Source organism: Thamnophis elegans, chromosome 8 (assembly GCF_009769535.1).
Source record: "Thamnophis elegans isolate rThaEle1 chromosome 8, rThaEle1.pri, whole genome shotgun sequence".
Lineage (NCBI taxonomy): Eukaryota > Metazoa > Chordata > Lepidosauria > Squamata > Colubridae > Thamnophis > Thamnophis elegans.
This window is the reverse complement of record NC_045548.1, coordinates 79,672,646-79,689,762: the sequence shown is the minus strand read 5'-3', so window position 1 is coordinate 79,689,762 and position 17,117 is coordinate 79,672,646. Positions and strand designations below refer to the sequence as shown.

The window sequence follows — 17,117 nt, the reverse complement described above, 5'->3', positions numbered from 1 at the left end:
AAGAAAAGAAAAAAAAAGAAAAAAAAAAGAAAAAGGGAAAACGAACAAGTAAAAAGGAAACACAACTCATCATTCACAACCCCACCTCCTCCATACACCCCATCTACCCCCTCCAACTTTCCTTTCTCCCTCTAACACTCCCCTCCTACTTCCCTTTCCCCTCAAACCTTCCTTCTCCCCTTACTCCCCAGACACCCTCCTTACATTCCCCTTACTCCTTACATTCCCCTTACTCCTTCCTTACTCCTCCCTCTTCCTTCCCTCTACCTCCCTCCTTGGTGTATGCCTTTATTCGAGTATTGTTTGATCTGATAAAAGTAAAGTGAACCAAGGAAAATAATAATAATAATAATAATTAAAAAAAAAAAGAACCACCGTATATAAATACATTCTTGTTCTTGTTAAGACTATGTTAACACCCCCCCACCCCACCCCCCACAATCCCCATCCCCAATCCTCCCGACTTCCCAGGGCCCACACCTGGCACTACCTTCTATCTAAAATATCTTGTATACATATGGATTAAAAAATAAAAGTAATATATCAAAAAAAAAAAGAAAAGCAGAGAAAGAAAAAAAAAAAGGAAAAAAAAAAGAAAAGAGAAAAGAGAAAAAAGAAAAAAAAAGAAACCACTCTTTGTGTTGATCTCAGCCCCCCATCTTTATCTATGCTTAAATAGTATAAATCATTCTATCTATGTTTTATTCTCATCTCTTACTTCTTTGCTATTTACCCCGACCTTCTGTAGGCTCTCCCGTTCCCTTCCTAAACCTTATGATCCCTTCCAATAAGATTTAAGCAGCGTGGATCATGCCATATATTCAAATATAACTTTACAGACAAGTAATCAAACTTTCCCTTCTAGTAAAATTTAAACAACGTAAATGATCTTTCTTTACCCCTTTTTCAAACAATAATTCAAAATAATCTAACCAGATTTCCCCTTCTTAGTAAGGTTAAGCAGCGTAGATCAGATATTACCTTACACAGGAATCAATTTCTATCTTAAGATAATTCCAACCGACTTCCCCTTCTAATAGGATTTAAATAACTTAGTTCATTCCACATGTATTTTACCCTCATCCCCCACTTGTCTGATATTTACCACTATCAAATTTATACTACCATTTGTTTAAGATATAACTCAGAGCGATTTGTAGCATGAATCATTCCACATATTCCAATAATACTTTCAGCAAGAGTCAGTTAACCTTCTATTTTAAGGTAGTCGCTTCTAACAAAGTTTAAACAACATAAATCATTCCACATTCTTTTTACAGTTATCTTAAGATAATCCCAAGCGGCTTCCTGTTCTAATAAGCTTTAAACAACGTAAATTTTGCCCTCTTCCCTTGCTTGTCTGGTATTTACCTCAAAGAACGTAGTTCATTTCACATGCATTTTACCCTCATCTCTTGCTTGTCTAATATTAACCACTATCAAATTTATACTAGCGTTTATTTGAAAAATAACTCAGAACTATTACAACCAACTTTCCCTTCAAATAAAAGTTAAATAGCATGGATCATATTCAAATAATACTTTCGGCAAGAGTCAGTTAACCTTCTATTTTAAAATAGTCCCATCTAACAAAGTTTAAACAACATAAATCATTCCGCATTCTTTTAACCACTATCAAATTTATGCTAACGTTACTTTAGAATCTAGCTCAAAGTAGTTTCACCCAGCTTTCCCTTCTGATAAAAATTAGTCCACTTTTTCTACAGGAGAGAGGTCTCAAACCCCCATTCAGTCCTCAACTTTAGGAAGTCTTTTGAAGTATCTAAATTCTCGATCTGCGTTCTTCTGCTTCTCCGAGGGAGGAGGGGCTACCCCCTCCATCTTGCAGCCGCATGGCCAGCCGTTTGCTTTCTCCTTCCGCTTGTCTCTCCTCTCTTCCAAGCGCGTCAGGAAGTCCCGCCTTCAGAATCCTACAATAGAAATCTTGAGCCTCCGAAACAGAATTAAGACGAAATCTTTGATTCTCAAATGTAACCGTGATGCCGGCAGGGGCCTCCCATCTGTATCGAATCTGTTGACTCCTAAGCTCTTTAGTTAAAAAAGTGTAATCCCTTCTTGCTTTCAACATCTGGAAAGGTATATCTTTGAAGACAATCACGTCCTGGTCATCAACTCGGAGACTGTTATTATGAAACTTTTGCACAATCGCGTTTCTAGATTCTTTTGTAGAGAAATGTATAATTATGTCCCTCGGGAGCTGTCGCTGTTCCGCTATCAATGAGTTCTGGCGATAGATTTTCCGAATCTGCCCATCAAAGTTAAATCCCGGGCTTCCCAGCGCATGGCTGAAGGCTTCAGCAAAGGTCTGTTTCAAATTCTCTTGCTCCTTTTCACCGAATCCTCTGACTCTTATTGAAAATGCCTTCCTATCAAAATTTAGCATCATAAGCTGTTCTTCGTTATTTTTAATTTTTTCTTGTAAAATTTGAATATTGGTGGTCAAGTTAAAATTAGCCTTCTCCAGACTTTCCAATTTGTTCTCTATTTCAGCAGAGTAATCTGACAGGGCAGACACGGCTGCAAACGTATTCACCTTCATTTGATTAACTTTAGATTTTAGATCATCATAAAGTTGCAATACAAATTCCTTAATTTCTTGCTTAAAGGTATTAAGTATTTTAAAGAGATATTCCTGTGTTAAAACTTCTCCAGTAGAGGGCGTAGGAGACAAAGGCTGTGTTTCCAAAAAAGATTCTTTAAATTCTTTAGACACATTTGTAGCAAGACGCTTCTTTGATCTGGGTGCCATAATAAATAAACAAGTAAGCAGCGCTTCGCTCCCCTCTATTTCCAAAGAAAAAGAGTTTGTTTTGTTAAGGAGCGGTCTGCAGGAAGATAAACCCGGCTAAGTACATCCAGTAATCATCCACGGAGAGAAATCGCCATTTTGAAGTCTATTTAAACAAAGAAGTCTTTAAGACGAATGGTGCTGGTATTTAAGATAGTAATAAAAGCATAAATCTCACAGGGGTGGTACCCTCCCGTATCAAATCTAGCTTGAGAAAACTTTGTTTTGTCCTGGGGGGGGGGCTAGCCTGTCTGGGGCTGCCAAAAAAAAAAAAAAAGGCAGCTGAGAAGAACTGGCCGGAGATAAAAGCTCCGCTTCGGCTGGATCTAATCTCTTCCACAGCCAAAAAAAAAGAAAAAGGCTGTGGCTTACGAATAGACCCTAGTCTACGGAGCTATCCTCCCTGCCCCTTTCTTAGCCAAAAAGGGGTGCTATCTATGATCTTATTTAGATATACAGACCAGATCTCTGAGGAGCTCGGTGGAGCCCTCCTCGGCAACAGGCCACGCCCCCAGGAAGTCCAAAAATGACATTGTTTATGTATATAATAAAAATTAAAAGTTGGAAAATACAAGAAGAAAAGTAATACAGCTAAAATTGGAAATGGAAATCTAATGTAAAATGAATTATATATGTGTGTGAAAATGTTAAAGGGGAAATCTAGACAATACTTTGTTCATAAACAAAGAAGGACCAGGGGAGACATGATAGCAATCTTCCAATATCTCAGGGGTTGCCCCAAAGAAGAGAGAGTCAAGCTATTCTCCAAGGCACCTGAGGGTAGGACAAGGAGCAATGGGTGAAAACTAATCCAGGAGAGATCCTTCCTTCTCTCCTCCCTTCCTTCTCTCCTTCCTTCCCTCCTCCTCTCCTCCCTTCCTTCTCTCCTTGCTTCCTCCCTCCCTCCCTCCCTTTCTTCTCTGCTTCCTTCCTTCCCACCTTCCTTCCTTTCTTCCTTCTGTTTAGGATAACCCGCTCCCTATTGAACAAAAGGGAGGCGGGGGAACCCTTGCAGGGCAGGGCTGAAGAGTATGCCCAATTCTTAGCGGACAAAATTGCTCGGTTTCGGTCGGACTTGGACTCCACCCCCGCAGTTCCAGCCGAGGCACAGGGGGACCAAGTAGAACAGCTCTGGGTTGAGTTTCAGGACGTTACCCCCGGGGATGTGGACAAGGCCATGAGAGCTGTAAGTACCTCCACCTGTGTTCTGGATCCGTGTCCCTCATGGCTGGTTACGAACTGCAGTGAGGTGACACGAGGCTGGATCCAGGCGGTCGTGACCGCCTCCCTTCGGGAGGGGAACTTCCCCGCCACACTGAAAGCGGCGGTGGTGAGACCCCTCCTGAAGAAACCATCTTTGGATCCAGCTGTTCTTAATAGCTATCGTCCTGTCTCCAACCTTCCCTTTTTGGGGAAGGTTGTTGAGAAGGTGGTGGCCTTTCAGCTCCAACGGTCCTTGGAGGAAGCAAACTACCTAGACCCCTTCCAGTCAGGCTTCAGACCCGGTTACAGCACAGAAACCGCTTTGGTCGCATTGATTGATGATCTCTGGAGAGCCAGAGATGAAGGACATTCCTCCATCCTGGTCCTCCTTGACCTCTCAGCGGCTTTCGATACCATCGACCATGGTATCCTTCTGCGACGACTGCGGGGGGTGGGAGTGGGAGGCACCGTGCTACGGTGGTTCTCCTCCTACCTCTCGGACAGGTCGCAGTCGGTGTTAGTGGGGGGGCAGAGATCGTCCCCTAGGCCCCTAAATTATGGGGTGCCTCAGGGTTCGGTCTTATCCCCCCTGCTATTCAACATCTACATGAAACCGCTGGGAGAGATCATCCGCAGGCACGGGATTAGATACCATCAATATGCGGACGATACTCAATTGTATCTGTCCGCCCCGTGCCAACTCAATGAAGCGGCAGATGTGATGAGCCGGGGTCTTGAGGCCGTTATGGACTGGATGAGGGTTAACAAGCTTGTGCTCAACCCAGAAAAGACCGAGTGGCTGTTGTGTTTTCCTCCCAAAGATTTGACTAATATTCCAACACTCAGGCTGGGGGGTCAAATTTTGCACCCCTCAGAGAGGGTTCGCAACTTGGGAGTCCTCCTGGATCCACAGCTGTCATTTGACCACCACCTAACGGCTGTGACCAGGGGGGCATTCGCCCAGGTTCGCCTGGTGCGCCAGTTGCGACCCTACCTGGATCGGGAGGCTCTCACAACAGTCACTCGGGCCCTTGTGACCTCTAGGCTGGAATACTGCAATGTGCTCTACATGGGGCTGCCCTTGAAGAGCATCCGGCGACTTCAGCTGGTACAGAACGCGGCCGCGCGAGTGATTGTGGGTGCACTGCGGTTCACCCACATAACACCTATCCTCCGCGAGCTGCGCTGGCTACCTGTCGATCTCCGGGTGCGCTTCAAGGTGCTATTAATCACCCATAAAGCCCTACATGGCAGTGGATCTGGATACTTGAGAGACCGCCTCCTGCCAATTACCTCCCTGCGACCAATAAGATCCCATAGACTAGGCCTCCTCCGTATTCCATCGGCCAGCCAGTGCCGGCTGGCAACTACAAGGAGGAGGGCCTTCTCAGCAGTAGCCCCGACCCTTTGGAACGAGCTCCCCGTGGAGATTCGTACCCTCACCACCGTCCAAGCCTTCCGCATAGCCTTGAAGAACTGGCTCGCCCGTCAGGCCTGGGGACAAGGATAGCCGCCCCTCCCGAATGATGAATGTATGTTGCCTACCATTTTATTACATGTCTTCTATCTTGATGTTTGTGTTCCCCCCTTCCCAGTTTTATGTGAGCCGCCCTGAGTCCCCTCAGGGAAAAGGGCGGCCTACAAATTCTAATAAAACTAAACTAAACTAAACTCTCCTTCCTTCCTTCTTTCCTTCCTTCCCACCTTCCTTCCTTCCAGTATCTCAGGGGTTGCCCCAAAGAAGAGGGAGTCAAACTATTCTCCAAGGCACCTGAGGGCAGAACAAGAAGCAATGGGTGGAAACTATAAGCTTTATATATATAAAATGGATATAAACAGTAAAGGACCTTTTGTTAACCAATATTAATGATAACAACTAATGATGGAATGATAATGATAAGGGATACAGTTAATTATATATATATAGCTTCCTCCCGTATTTGGGCATACCAGGGGTTGTGACACTACTTACATACCTATTTCCCTGGCTCAGCTGATAAAGGAGGAGAGCCTGTGGCTTAGTGGTTAACACATCTGCCTAATATGTAATACAGCCCAGGTTCGAATCCCAGTAATGGTATGGCTAGCTGATGAGAGCTAAATAGCTTGAAATAGATCTATACTAGTCTCCCTTTATTTATTTATCAGCACAAATACAACATATATATATATACCATAACAAAGGGAACTAGGACACAAATTGTAAACAGTGACTTGGGAAGAAAAGGCTTAGAAACTTTGTCAACTAATCTTTATTTAGAATATGTTATAAAGGCTTAAGGTTATTGGATGATTTTTGTAATAACTAATGAAATGCCATCAGGTGGTTGGGTTTTTAACTATGGATTATTTTAGGCAAAAGGACACTAAAATAACTTCAGTCAAATGAGAACTATGTTATGTTGATAGTAAGACCCATTAAGAATCTTTGACATTTGATATGAATATAAGTAAAGACTGTGGAAGAGATGCACAAAAGCTAATTGTAACTAATTGACACACTTTCTACAAGATGTAATGTAAGACGATGATTTGTGTCTGTGTGTGTTGTTTGTTTACTAAAAATTTCTTGCAAAAAAAAGAAAAAAGAAATTTTTAATTATGTGACAAACAAAAAAAAAACTTTGAAAAACTCCAGAGAGATGGGAAGGGTCTCCGGTGCAGTTAAAAAAGCCTCTGGCTGCAAAAAAGATCTCACCTGCGTTGGGACAGGACAGACTTACCTGGATGGAGTACATGATGATCTTAAAGCAATGGACAGCAAACTCATTCGGCTCCCAGAGTTTGTGATGGCCTAAATGTCTGCCAAAAAGAAAGGATTTCTCTATCAGTGCTACGGGTGCTGATGACGTTACTTATTTGGGTCATGAAACGTCTGTAAGAAAACAAGCTCAGAGAGCACCCCTCCCCCCTTCCTCCTCTTCTTCCTCCTCCTCTTCCTCTCCCCCTTCCTCCTCCTTCTCTTCTTCCTTCCTCCTCCTCTTCCCCTTCCTCCTCCTCCTCCTCTTCCTTCCTCCTCCTCTTCCCCTTCCTCCTCCTCCTCTTCTTCCTTCCTCCTCCTCTTCCCCTTCCTCCTCCTACTCTTCTTCCTTCCTCTTCCTCTCCCCCTTCCTCCTCCTTCTCTTCTCCTTCCTCCTCTTCCTCCCTCCTTCCTCCTCCTCTTCCTTCCTCCTCCTCCTCTTCCTTCCTCCTCCTCTTCTTCCTTCCTCCTCCTCTCCCCCTTCCTCCTCCTCCTCTTCTTCCTTCCTCCTCCTCTTCCCCTTCCTCCTCCTCCTCCTCTTCTTCCTTCCTCCTCCTCTTCCTCTCCCCCTTCCTCCTCCTTCTCTTCTCCTTCCTCCTCTTCCTCCCTCCTTCCTCCTCCTCTTCCTTCCTCCTCCTCTTCCTTCCTCCTCCTCTTCTTCCTTCCTCCTCCTCTTCCTCCCCCTTCCTTCTCCTCTTCTTCCTTCCTCCTCCTCTTCCTCTCCCCCTTCCTCCTTCTCTTCTTCCTTCCTCCTCTTCTTCCCCTTCCTCTTCCTCTCCCCTTCCTCCTCCTCCTCTTCCTCTCCTCCTCTTCTTCCTCCTCTTCCTCTCTCCCTTCCTCCTCTTCTTCCTTCCTCCTCTTCCTCTCCCCTTCCTCCTCCTCCTCTTCCTCTCTTCCTCCTCTTCTTCCTCTTCTTCCTCTCCCCCTTCCTCCTCTTTCTCTTCTTCCTTCCTTCTCTTCTTCTTCCTTCCTCCTCTTCTTCCTCTCCCCCTTCCTCCTCCTCAGAAGTGGGTTGCTCCCAGTTTTACTACTGGTGTGCTTTGCACGTGCATGCACAATTCAATGTAAATTGTTCTTTGCACATGCACAGAACAATTTACAATGAACTGCGCACCCACACGCACTACTAAACAACATGCCAGCAATTGCAGCAGTGACAGGGGAACCGGTTCGGGGGGCGTGGCCAGCCTGGGTCGCTGCCGGTTCTGCAACCCAGGCCAAAATACCACTACCGGGCCGAACCGGGAGCAACCCACCTCTGCTCTTCCTCCCAAACTCCTCCTCCTCCTAGCACTGATGATGTTACCTAGTCTGGGCAATGAAACATCTGCAAGAAAACAGCCAAGCTCTGAGAGCACCCAGGACCCCACACTTAATTCATCTCCTTCCAATGTCAACTCCAGAGGGAAAGTTAAGCAGTGGGGTAAGAGGCTGCACCGTCTGTGGCCAGGCTCTCTCCACTACTCCACACTGCTTTTAGTTCTTTCTATGAGCCAGACCAATTTGCAAGCATGGATCAAAACAGAATGGAGCAGAAGTCAGAAGGGCTCGGGGAGGAGCCACAGCTGCCCTGCCTCGCTTATCTCTAACTCCTAGCAAGCCCCCAAAGATTCTGGGGGACCCCACTTACGCAAAGACCGGCCTGACGGCATTGCTCATGTTCCCATAGGTTGCCCGGGCCAGCAGTTCTCGGAAGCAGTTCTCCGCCAGGACAGCCGGATTCTCCTCCTTCTCACCCGATGGAGAGGCTGGTGGTCCAATTCGACTGGAAGGAAAAGAGATGCTTCTGGGACAGTCATGCAAAGCCTGGCAGAGATGCTGAGGGCCACCGGCACTCTCAGGAGACACCTGGCTCCCCTGAGCCTCTTTCCTTCTTGGGCAGCCCCTTGCTCATGGCTGCTGCCACTTTGTTAACCAAGGAGCCCTCACCCAGTGCTCAACATTGGTCAACATGGTGTCAGAGGTTAACATTGGTCAACAAAGGGCAACCAAAGTCAACATTGGTCAACCAAGGTCAACAGTGGTGAACATTAGTCAATTGAGATGAAGAGAATTCAACATTGGTCAACGTTAGTCAACTGTGGTCAATATTGGTCAACTGAAGTCAACCAACGTCAGTAGTGATCATCATCAGTAAACAAAGTCAACCACTCAACATTGGTCAGTGAAGGTCAACAGTGTTTTATAGTGGTCAACAAAGGTCAACCGTGGTGAACATTGGTCAATTGAGATGAAGAGAGTTCAACAGTGGTCAACATTAGTCAATGGTGGTCAACTGAGGTCAACAGTGGTCAGTATTGGTCAACTGAGGTCAGCCATGATCAACAGTGGTCAGCAGAAGTCATGATTAATCAACATTGGTCCACTGAGATCAACCAAGGTCACAGGAAAGCTGAAGGGGGGTGGGGGAAGAAGACATAGCCTTCCTCAAGGCAGACATACCCATCAGGGTCTTCCGTCTTCTGCATGTTGAAAAGCAGGGAGGGGACGATCTTGTCCATGTGCTGAGGCTCCCAGATGGTGGCCCGCAGCTCATCATTCACAGTCTTCCGCACAACCCCTTGGATGCCCCTGATGCCGGCGATCCGGATCCTTGTGGGAAGAGGCAGAAACGTCAGGTAACTCAAGGGAAGGGGGGAAATGTGTGACCAAGTCCCCCACAAGTCCCATTTCCAAATTAAATCCTTCTGTTCAGACAGACGGGGTGGGGTCTAATGAAGTGACGTGGGGATGGTGAACAGAAAACATGCCTACAGAAGTCAGCACATTTGCTGCTCCACCTTCAGAAATAAGTTACTAGCCCTCTTCCTTTTTATTGCTCAAGCTGCCATTTACAGAATCCAAACTAACACGGCTGTATGGGATATTGGAGGTCTTCTAGTCCAGCCCCCTGCTCTAACAGGAGCCCAAATGGTTCCCCAGAGCCAAGGTGGCGCAGTGGTTAAATGCAGCACTGCAGGCTACTTCAGCTGACTGCAGTTCTGCAGTTCTGCTGTTCAAATCTCACCGGCTCAGGGTTGACTCAGCCTTCCATCCTTCCGAGGTGGGTGAAATGAGGACCCAGACTGTGGGGGCGATATGCTGACTCTGTAAACCGCTTAGAGAGGGCTGAAAGCCCTATGAAGCACTATATAAGTCTAACTGCTATTGCAATTGCTAAAAACCTCCAGGGATGGAGCACCCACCACTTCTGGAGGCAACTTCTGTTCCACTGATTCATTGTTCTCACTATTAGGAAGTTTCTCCTTAATTCCAGGTTGCTCCTCTCCTTGATTAGTTTCCATCTGTTGTTTCTTGTCCTCTGATGCTTTGGGGAATAGCTTGACTCCCTCTTCTTTGTGGCAGCCCCTCAAATATTGGAAGATGCTATCATATCACCCCTAATCCTTCTTTTCAATAAACTAGATAAAGGTAAAGGTTCCCTTCGCACATATGTGCCAGTCGTTCCCGACTCTAGGGGGCGGTGCTCATCTCGGTTTCAAAGCCGAAGAGCCAGCGCTGTCTGAAGACGTCTCCCGGGGTCATGTGGCCGGCATGACTAAACAGCGAAGTAGCACAGAACGCTGTTACCTTCCCACCAAAGGTGGTCCCTATTTTTCTACTTGCATTTTTTACGTGCTTTCGAACTGCTAGGTTGGCAGAAGCTGGGACAAGGAACGGGCGCTCACTCCGTTATGCAGCAGTAGGGATTTGAACCACCGAACTGCCGACCTTTCTGATCGACAAGCTCAGCATCTTAGCCACTGAGCTACCGTTGTCCCTTCACCTTCAATAAACTAGACATGCCCAGTTCATGGATTTAGCAGTCACAGGACAGTTAATCTTTTCCAGCTTCAGGTTTTGAAGCTGAGGAACAGCTCCGGGCTAAACGAGATGCATTGTAACGTCAGGGACTGTGGTGGAATGGGGTCTGGATTCCAGGAGGGAGGGAGGGAGGGAGGGAGGGAGGGAAGGAGGGAGGAGCTGCATTCCAGAGGACCAAGAGCCAGTGAAGTTTAGATCATATGGTTGGGAGGAAGAGAGTTAAGAGAGCTCCTCCCTAGAGGTTCTCAAGGTACACCTTCCATTATGCAAACAGTCTGCTTTACTTCGGCAAGATTCCTTCTAAGGGCGAGGAGCCATAAAGTTAACTGCTAACAAGAGACACTGCATGATTTTCTTGGTCTTGGACCCTGCCCGGCCCCTTCCCCTTTGCTCCCCACCAGTAGCAACAGGAGGAAGAATACCGAAGACAGCTCCTCCCTAGAAATTCTCAGGACATATCTTCGAATGTGCAAATAGTCTGCTTTAATTCGGCCAGATTCCGTCTACAGGTGAGGGACCATAAAGAAACAAGAGACTGTGCATAACCGGGGCATATAACATTGAACAATAAACACAGCCCTCCCTCTTGTCAACAATACCCCCCAAAATACAAACCCAATATACCACTTCGACCCACCATACACCCTTTCTTTCACCCCCCTCCAACTTTCGTTCTTCCCTCCAACGTTCCCCTCTCCTACTTCCCTTCCCCCTCTATCACTCCTCTCCCCCAATACACTCCCTCCTTTCCTTCTCATCCTCCCTCCAATCCTCTCTCCCACCCTCTCTACCCCTCTTTCTTCTTTCCCTCTACTCCTCTCTTCGGTGTATTTCTACTATCTATCAATATATTCAGCTTGTCCTATTTTTACACTAGAATTAAAGAGCAACAGTATACAAGTGCAATCATGTTACTTTAAAATCTAACACGTACTGTATTTCCCCCCTCCCCCCCTCCCCCCTAAGACCCCACCTCCCTTCCCTCCCCCCGACTTCCCAGAGCCCGTACACGGTATAGCTTTTTAACAAACACAGTCTAAAATTTGTTAAAACAAAGGAAATTAAAGGGGAAAAAAAAGAGAGAATCAATAAGATCTCTACGTGGAACTCAGCTTCTTGCTGTTACCCAAACTTTAAACAAGAGGGAGGGCTGTGTTTATTATTCAATGTTATATGCCCCGGTTATGCACAGTATATATGTGACTGTACAAAATGAAATGAAAATAAAACATATTTACACAAAAAAAAGAAACAAGAGACCCCGTGTGTTTTTCTTCTTCCACTTTGCTCCCCACTGGTGGCAACAACAGGGGAATTCCTCTTGAGGGGCTGCATCTTTCTCACACCGTTTTCTAGAGTTGCACCGCGCATGGCACTAGTGACTTTCCGCTTACCAAAATACTGCATGTAACAGAATGGCTTCGTTGCACTTTTTGCGCAGCTCGAAGCCGCCTCAAAGTGCCGACAGCGTTTTCGGGAGGAAAAGGCACACAAAGTTCACTGCCCATCATTGTAAAGTGCTCCCCCCCCCCCCCACTCCACATCGTCTGTGAAGACCAGAGGCACTGGGCAAAGAACAAAAGAGCAGCTCCTTGCTGTTTTCTGAAATTAGCACACGAGGAGAAATGTGCTCAGATGACCTTAAAAGGCAGAGCATAGATATTGTCACAGGGGGCGTGATGGCAGTTAAAGACCCGAGACCAGAGTGCTGTGCGATGGGGTGAGTGCCTATTCCTTGCTCCAGCTCCTTCCCACCTAGCAGTTGGAAAGCATGCAGGTATGAGTAGATAAATAGGTACCATTCCAGTGGGATGTTTACAGCGTCCCATGCACTTTTAGCATATAGTCATGCTGGCATATGGCCACGGAAACACCTTTGGACAACGCTGGCTCCCTCAGCCAAGAAACAATAGCAATAGCAATAGCAGTTAGACTTATATACCGCTTCATAGGGCTTTCAGCCCTCTCTCAGCGGTTTACAGAGTCAGCATATCGGCCCCAACAACAATCTGGGTCCTCATTTTACCCACCTCGGAAGCATGGAAGGCTGAGTCAACCCTGAGCCGGCGAGATTTGAACCGCTGAACTGCTGATCTAGCAGTCAGCTGAAGTGGCCTGTATCACTGCACTCTACCCACTGTGCCACCTCGGAGGAGCAGCACCCCCTGGAGTCAGATAAGACTGGACAGGGAAAACATTCGTCTTCACTTTTGGTAACTGTCACAACTGCCCCTTCCATCATTGTCGATTTCAGAAAAGGCAGGCACAGCCACCTACCTCTGTGTATTAAGAATTCACCTGTGTAGGTGATTAGTGGTGTCAGGTTTCCAGGTGTGCAGCAAATAAGCAGGCTGGCTTGCTCGCTGAACAGTGAGACCCTGGTGAAGCGGGCAGAGCAGGGCCTGGGTTTTCTGCATCGCATAGAAAAGTACATCTCCCTTTCCCTGTCCTTACCACTTTCTATAACCGAGAGCACATTCCTGTCATATTGCATTACTGTCTGGTTTGGAGACTTTACTGTTTCAGACAGGAAGGCAATGCGGAGAGTGGTGAGGATGGCAGAGAAGATTATTTGCAGTTCACTTCCATCTATCCAGGCCATGGCATATAAGCGATGCTTGAGAAGAATTCAGGGGATGATCTAGGACGTTACATGTCCTCTTCACAACCCGTTGTGAAGTTGTATGGGTGTATATTCTGAAGAACTGAAGAAGCTTCTGGGGTGAGAAGAGAATTCTTCTTTTTTTATTTTAACTTTTTATTTTGTTTATGCAAACTTCACATCTTTGCAACACATTACACTTCTTGTACATATCTGTTGTGATTCTTTTATCTGTACATCTAAGTCTTGTATAGCTATAACTTTATATATATATATATATATATATATATATATATATATATATATGCATTTAAATTATTTCATGCATCTTTTTTCTTCATTCTCTATAGAACATTCTATATATTCTATGTGTAACAACCTTTATTACATTTGAATCGCTGTGCATCCATTTCCTATTATTTATTTGCTACAGTCTATTTCGTATTTCTATCTTTTAATCATTTTCCGGTTTTGTAGTTGTTGTTTTTTTTAATTTGTTGATCTTTCTTCCTTTCTTTTTTGCTTTCCTGCTTTCCCCCCCCCCCCCACACCCTTTTTCCTCTAGCCAATTGTACAATAAATCCCATACGGAGTAATATTCAGATTCTTCTTTCCCTTTTAATTCTTTCGTGAGCTTATCCATCTCTGCACATTCCAATATTTTTTTTATTACATTTTCTTCTGTTGGTGTGTCATTATTTTTATATTACTTGCCTCCAGAAGTTGTGGATACTCCAACAATGGAAGCTTTTAAGAAGAGATTAGACAACCATTTGTCTGAAGAGCGTTGGGGTTTCCTGCATGAGCAAGGGGGGGGGGGTTGGACTACAAGACCTCCAAGGTCCCTTCCAAGTATTCTCTGTTCTATATATAGCATATGTATATGGATGTATAAATATACCTAGCATATGTGTTTTATTTGTGCTGATAAATAAATGAAGGGAGACTAGTATAGATCTATTTCAAGCTATTTAGCTCTCATCAGCTAGCCATACCCTTACTGGGATTCGAACCTGTGCTGTAAATATATACCTAGCATATACATATACATATGTATATGGATGTGTGTGTGTGTGTGTGTGTGTGTTTGTTTTCATGGAAAAAACCAACCATAAAGTTTATCTTATCTTATAAAATGGAACAAAACCAGGTGTGGCTGAGAGTCAGTGGAAAAAGATTCTTGTTTCGCTAACTTAAGAAACAATCGGAAAGTTTACACACACACAAAAACTTACTCGTTCCGTATTTCCGGATCGTCGTGGCAGGAGTGGCACATGGCACTGAAGCGGGACACGAAGAAGTCGTAGCGGCGGTGATAGGAAGGAGTATCTTCCTCAATGTTCGCAAACTTGACAAACTGCAGGAGGGGAAAAGGCCGGACGCAAGATTAGGAGCAATGACCAGCTCTGAAAAAGCACAGGCGGTACGACCACGAGTGAGCCCAAAATTTCTGCTGCAAAACCAGACAAGGCATTCAGTGAGTTATGCCCCGTTTTACGACCTTCCTTGCCTCCATTGCTAAGCGAATCACTGCAGTTGTTAAGTGAATGACACGGTTGTTAAGTGAATCCGGCTTTGTGTCTTTCGGTCAGCTGAACAAAAGCACAGTCAGGGAATCCTCGACTTACAACAGTTCATTTAGTGACCATTCAAAGTTACAATGGTGAACTCAAGTGACTTTAAGACCGTTCCTCACACTTACGACCGTAACAGCATCCCCCTGTTCATAAGGATAAAAATTCAGATGCTTGGCAACTGACTCATACTTATGACCATGGCAACGTCCCCTTTTCCAACCTTCTGACTAGCCAAGTTGATGGGGAAGCCAGATTCACTTAACAACCGTGTTACTCACCTAACAGCTTCAGTGTTCACTTAACAACGGTGGCAAGAAAGGTGGTAAAATGGGGGGGGGGAACTCAGTTAACCAATGTCTCGCTTAGCAACAGACGTTTTGGCCTCAATGGTGGTTATAAGTCAATGAAGGAAATAAATAATAAGTTACCCTTTTATAAAAGTGTTAAATGTGTTCAATAAGCCATAGAGTTCTTCCTGTTCCAAATTAAACACCAAATGTGATCAGTAAAACAGCATGTAAACTGAAGTATACTCTCCAAGGCAAGGCCGCCATTTGGTGAGATAGGAAGAGCGAGGATGAAACAACAAGGAGAAACAGATAAGATAACTGGGATTCTGCAGGAAGGGTCATGCTGACTCTTTTGTAGTGTAAAATGACTTAAAGAACGACTTAGGAAGTGGGGAGGGGTTCTTAGGCGTGGCGTTCAATGTTTAGTAGTGCACCGCTTTTTGCTCTCCTTGTTCTCAATCCATTTGGGAAGAGATTAGGAGGCTGTGCTTGCAAGGAAAGCTTTTTCATTTTTCTTCAATAAATTGTTTGAATTGTTAACCAGACTTGTTTCCGTATTGTGAGGATTAAACTATTTGGGTTTTACTATTTGGGGGTGGGGGGAGGGGAATTTGGAGGAAGGCAGCTAACTGCCCCGTTCTGCCTTTCCTCTGCAGCCCATTTCTCCCCATTCCTCCGACGCTCCTGTTGGATGGAGGCCTCTCCGGATCAAAGCCCCCCCAGGAAAGGCTGAGCGCGGACTGACTTACGGAATTGGTCCCCAGGACTTGCAGTTCAGGGTCTCCAGACTCCAGCAGCTTGGCCACCATGTGCAGGAAGCTCTCCACGAAGGGCTTGATGCTCTGCGAGTGGCAGGCCATCAGCAGCTGGTCCAGGGCTTCCATTGCAATGAAGACATACCTGGGCGGCAGGAGAGGAGAGGGAGAGAGAGAGGGGGGGGGGAGAGAGAGAGAGAGAGAGAGAGAGAAAGAGAGATGCTAAGCGGACGGTCTCCTCTGGATCTGTCTTGCACCCTGGTCGGCAAGGGCCTCTTCCACAGGGCCTCCTTTGTGCCAAAAAGGACAGGCTCCATTTCCCCTTTGACAAAAGTGGTGCCAAAAGGTAAGGAGGAAAGGAGAAACCCCCCCACCTCAAAAAAAAAAGAATAAGGGGGAAACAATAAGGTTTTCTGCTCTGGCTGGGGTTGGACTGGAAGACCTCCAGGGGCCCTTCCAGCCCTATGTTTCTATGATTCAATGATCTTGGGGTTGGAGTAGAAGACCTCCAACGGCCGTTCCAGCCCTATGTTTCTATGATTCAATGATCTTGGGGTTGGAGTAGAAGACCTCCAACGGCCGTTCCAGCCCTATGTTTCTATGATTCAATGATCTTGGGGTTGGATTAGAATACCTCTAAGGTCCCTTCCAGCCCTATGTTTCTATGATCTTGGGGAGTGGGTTGGACAGGAAGACTTCCAACGGCCCTTCCAGCCCTATGTTTCTATGATTCAATGATCTTGGGGTTGGATTAGAATACCTCTAAGGTCCCTTCCAGCCCTATGTTTCTATGATCTTGGGCAAGGGGTTGGAGTAGAAGACCTCCAAGCGCCCTCCCAGCCCTATGTTTCTATTACTGTATGATCTTGGAGATGGATTAGAAGACCTCCAACGGCCCTTCCAGCCGCATGTTTCTATTACTGTATGATCTTGGAGATGGATTAGAAGACCTCCAGGGGCCCTTCCAGCCCTATGTTTCTATGATTCAATGATCTTGGGGTTGGATTAGAATACCTCTAAGGTCCCTTCCAGCCCTATGTTTCTATGATCTTGGGCAAGAGGTTGGAGTAGAAGACCTCCAATGGATCTTCCAGCCCTATGTTTCTATTACTGTATGATCTTGGGGATGGATTAGAAGACCTCCAGGGGCCCTTCCAGCCGCATGTTTCCATGATTCAATGATCTTGGGGTTGGACTAGAATACCTCTAAGGTCCCTTCCAGCCCTATGTTTCTATGATCTTGGGCAAGAGGTTGGAGTAGAAGACCTCCAAGTGCCCTCCCAGCCCTATGTTTCTATGATCTTGGGGAGTGGGTTGGACCGGAAGACCTCCAACGG

At 45.9% G+C, this 17,117-nt stretch overlaps 1 protein-coding gene across 2 annotated transcripts in view; it reads right to left on the bottom strand.

Moving 5' to 3' along the window:
- The window catches only part of EFR3A (EFR3 homolog A), a 95,156-nt gene that overhangs the window by 28,203 nt on the left and 49,836 nt on the right, over positions 1-17,117 (bottom strand). For both annotated transcript variants that reach the window (XM_032223495.1, XM_032223494.1), the window contains exons 5-9: positions 15,775-15,925; positions 14,394-14,515; positions 9,195-9,344; positions 8,383-8,517; positions 6,736-6,814 (exon numbers count right to left, since the gene is read on the bottom strand). In XM_032223495.1, coding sequence (XP_032079386.1) covers positions 6,736-6,814; positions 8,383-8,517; positions 9,195-9,344; positions 14,394-14,515; positions 15,775-15,925 — 637 coding nt within the window. The remainder of the gene's footprint in view (positions 1-6,735; positions 6,815-8,382; positions 8,518-9,194; positions 9,345-14,393; positions 14,516-15,774; positions 15,926-17,117) is intronic.